At 43.5% G+C, this 4,028-nt stretch overlaps 1 protein-coding gene across 1 annotated transcript; it reads left to right on the top strand.

The window, feature by feature from the left end:
- Positions 1 to 305: 305 nt before the first annotated feature.
- On the top strand, positions 306 to 1,624 carry LOC118988797 (probable histone-lysine N-methyltransferase PRDM7). Its single transcript, XM_037048752.1, has 3 exons — positions 306 to 378; positions 992 to 1,093; positions 1,293 to 1,624. Exons 2-3 carry the CDS (start codon positions 1,021 to 1,023, stop codon positions 1,622 to 1,624), a joined length of 405 nt encoding a protein of 134 aa, XP_036904647.1. The 5' UTR covers positions 306 to 378; positions 992 to 1,020.
- Positions 1,625 to 4,028: the final 2,404 nt, after the last annotated feature.

The following is a 4,028-nucleotide window of genomic DNA, read 5'->3' on the forward strand; positions in this document are numbered from 1 at the left end:
TACTTCACTCTCAATATTATAGAGACAGTTGAAAGAAAAGAGCCATAAGGCATGGGTTCTAATCTTGGACTCATTACCCACATTGGCCCTATCCCCTCCAATATTCATACTCCCTAGATATTTCCAAGGGTTGAAGTTTTAAAGACATGCGTGTGAAATACATGATAGGCCTTAAAAATTAAATACATGTTATCTTTTAATGTGTGACTCTTATATTGAAGGAAACATCCAGGGTGCCATTAAGGAATGAATATAGTTTGAAGGAATTGTCAGGAACAGCAAATTTGATGACTGCAAGTGACTAATAGCGTGCCCAGAAACCAGTTTTCCCTCCTAGAGAAGCATGTGCCTTTGGAAAGCACACTAGACAAAAATCAGGTAAGAGAAAATAATTTGGAAACATTAGTTCCTCTAAGTCCTACAGAAGGGCTGATAAGTATGGCCTAGGTATATGGGGCAGGCTTTGAATGGGCCTGGATTTAAGCTGAGCTAAGCTGAAGCTGAAGTTACCACTAGACCTTTGGGCAAATCCTATAAATTCTCTGAGCTCCTGCATGCTAATGTGTAAAGTGAAGATAAGGAAACATCACTCATGTATTGTTTGAAAACATTAAACTGACTTTAAAACAGGTGACACATGCAAGTTGTCCAATAAATCCATCTGTGATAATACCAGCCACACTTTATTGGTGTTGTGTGCCCAGGCCTGTACTCAATACCTAACACATAAAGTGCACTCAATACATATTTTATGATTAAAGGTTGGCAAGTTAAACCTGGTAATGGGAAGATGTAGAAACTAAAATTGAATCAGTCATCTGTAGTTAGTGTGGCGTCTTAGTTTTCTGAACCAATAGTTAACAGTAACATACCAGAGTATGCAAAAGGACAGGTAATAAATTGATGGGAGGAGATTGTATGTTATCTGACAAAATGGGAACTAACACTCTAGACCCCACCAACCTTGCTCACCTGCTCTTCTCCAGCTCAGAACTCAGGAGAAAAGAGATTGACGTGAATATGTGCAGCCTACAAGAAGGTGAGGACTGTGTGTACCAAGAGGTCAGCGAGCCCCAGGATGATGACTACCTTTGTAAGTGACCCTCACTAAGAAGTATGTTAACATACAGTAATGTCAACTAGTCCTTTGGTCTCCAAATTATTCCTTTCCTCTAGTGACCTGGAGTACAGGACTGAGTCTCAATGATGTGAGTGCCGGACTCCCTCTGAAGCTCTTTGTGTCCAGGAACATGCACTATACCTTCCCTAACCCCTGTTGCTCTCGCCTCCAGATTGTGACAAGTGTCAGAACTTCTTCATTGACAGCTGTGCTGTGCACGGACCCCCTGCATTTGTAAAGGACCGTGCAGTGGACAAGGGGCATCCCCACCGCTCAGCCCTCACCCTGCCCCCTGGGTTGAGAATCGGGCCATCCAGCATCCCTGAGGCTGGCCTTGGAGTGTGGAATGAGGCAGCTGATTTGCCTGTGGGTCTGCACTTTGGCCCTTATGAAGGACACGTCACAGAAGATGAAGAGGCAGCCAAGAGCAGATACTCCTGGCTGGTGAGAAGTCTTTACCTCTTCCACTGTCCTCTGGCTTCCCACATTCCTTCTGAAGCTTAGAGGGACCCACCTCTTATGTGCTAAACATGGAGGGGATGATGTGGTTACCTCTGTGTACTGACTGGACTTCACATGAACACAGAGCTCCTGTTTAAGGCTCAGAAGTTACATGGGAGCAAAGTGGTGCAGACAAGAAGGAGTAGCTCCTCCCTTGTGGGGCTCCTGTTCTGATTGGACAGGTAGACTCGGATTTGTAGGTGATGAGTAAGAAAAATATCATGTCACAGCTGGCAGTTGAATCCCCATGCAGGTGGAAAGAGCTTTGATGACTGGAGTAAAATAATTCTGACTATTACCTTCCCACCGAAAAAATAAAAGGTCTTTAACTTCTTTTCTGAAACACAGATCCCCAAAGGGAGAAACCGCTATGAGTATGTGGATGGAAAGGACAAATCCTGGGCCAACTGGATGAGGTGAGGTCAACAGGTCTCTGGGTGCCAGGGGGGACACTCATGCCCCACAAGCCCATATATCTGTACCTCTCATCATGCCTCACTCAATGGTCTCCCTTAATCCTTTTCCCCTCCTTTTCTCTATACAATGTTCTTTCATTTCAGGGGACATTTAGGAAGAAAGTACAGCATATGTCCTCAAAATATAAAGGTCTCTACTAGACACAATGTGGGCACTGGAAAGGACCTTGAAGAGCCTAGATTCACCAGGGACACTGGATTATACTTTGATTTATCAAATGAACATTAACTAAGCACTTACTATATTCCAGTTTAGGTGAAGAAATACATTACTTAAACAGATCACACAACCCGTGTCCCAGTGGAGGACCTCTTGCAAAAAAACAAAAACAATTGCTTTTACAAACATTTAACTGTAATTTCTAAGAAGTGCACAGTGTCAAGAGAGTATAAACCAAGGGTGGCCTAAACCTGTGAGGGCAGCAAACCATCCCAGCCTCACTTCTAACTAGAGCTGGGCTCTGAGGCCTGCAAAGGAACGGTCATAGGTCCCTGTCCTGAGAGGGGCTCTCTTTTATCAGGGATAACAGAATGTGAATCAACTACTATTGTTCTAAGACAAAAAGACCTCCAATTTTCTATGGTAATCTTGGGCAGGCAAGTGAATGGTACCCTAAATGAAGTGTAGGGGGGTTGGAGAAAGGCCTCTCAGGAGAAAACAGACATGGGCTGAGTACTCGATAACTAGTGAGCTAATTCAGAAGCAGAGCCCTAGATCAAGCACCAGGTTCTGTGGTGTGAGACAACTTGATTTAGAGTTTGGAAAAGCCAGAGATCACCTGATATTATGGCCAGTCAGGGTGCAGGTTAAGTCTACAACTGGGTTTTAGAAAATCGTATTAGGCAGGATGAACACTGCCAGCAGGACTTGGAGGTAGGAATTCACCTGACATGCTGACAGACACTCAGACACTGCACAAAGATTCCCCGGGAGCTTTATGGGCAGTGGGCAACACCAGAGCCTGAGGGCTTTAAGAATCAGTGAGGAGCTGGACATGGATGTAACAGGTACTGGGAATTCATCACTGTGGTTTTCTTTCCCTTCATCTGTCTCAATCCCAGGTATGTGAACTGTGCCCGGGATCCTGAAGAGCAGAACCTGGTCGCCTTTCAATACCACGGGCAGATTTTCTACCGAACCTGCCGGGTCATCAGGCCGGGCTGTGAGCTGCTGGTCTGGTACGGGGAAGAGTATGGCCAGGAGCTGGGCAGCAACTGGGGCAGCAAGTGGAAGAGAGAGCTCATGGCTGAAAGAGGTGGGCACCACTGTTCTTCAAAACAGAAAAGAGAGAATTCTCCATAGAAATATTCATGGTCCAACTCTTAAGTAGAGTAAAATCCACTCTAAAATCAGTAAAGTTTCGAATCTCATGCTTCAGAAATTCACAAGTCATTCATATGCCTTTGACTCCTAGGCAAAATTTTTATAATTTTTATTTTAAAAATATTTTGTACACAGAATAGACAACTGTATATAGTGCTGAAAGGCTAAGAGGTAAAAAAGAAAAGTTTTCAAGCACTAACCAGCTCTCTCACCAAGGCACTTTTTCTGACACTTTTATGGCTATTTCTTTATAACTTTCCTATATACTTCTAAATAAAACATTTTTATATATAGGAATTTGTTATTTTTTAAAATTTGCCCTGGCTATTATGGATCAGTGGGTGGATTGCGCATCAGCCTGTGAACCAAAGGGTTACCAGTTTGATTCCCAGTTGGGGCATATACCTGGGTTTCAAGCCAGGTCCCCAGTAGGGGGCACTTGAGAGGCAACCACAGACTGATGTTTCTTTCCCTCTCCTTCCCTCCCTTCCCCCCTTTCCGAAAATAAGTAAACTTTTTTTTAATAAGTAAACTTTAAAAATATATTTTACTTATTTTTACAGAGAGTGGAAAGGAGGGAGAAAAAAAATCAATGTACAGGGAAACA

Source organism: Sturnira hondurensis, unplaced genomic scaffold (assembly GCF_014824575.4).
Source record: "Sturnira hondurensis isolate 20B ecotype Veracruz unplaced genomic scaffold, ASM1482457v3 Scaffold0006413, whole genome shotgun sequence".
Taxonomy (NCBI): Eukaryota; Metazoa; Chordata; class Mammalia; order Chiroptera; family Phyllostomidae; genus Sturnira; species Sturnira hondurensis.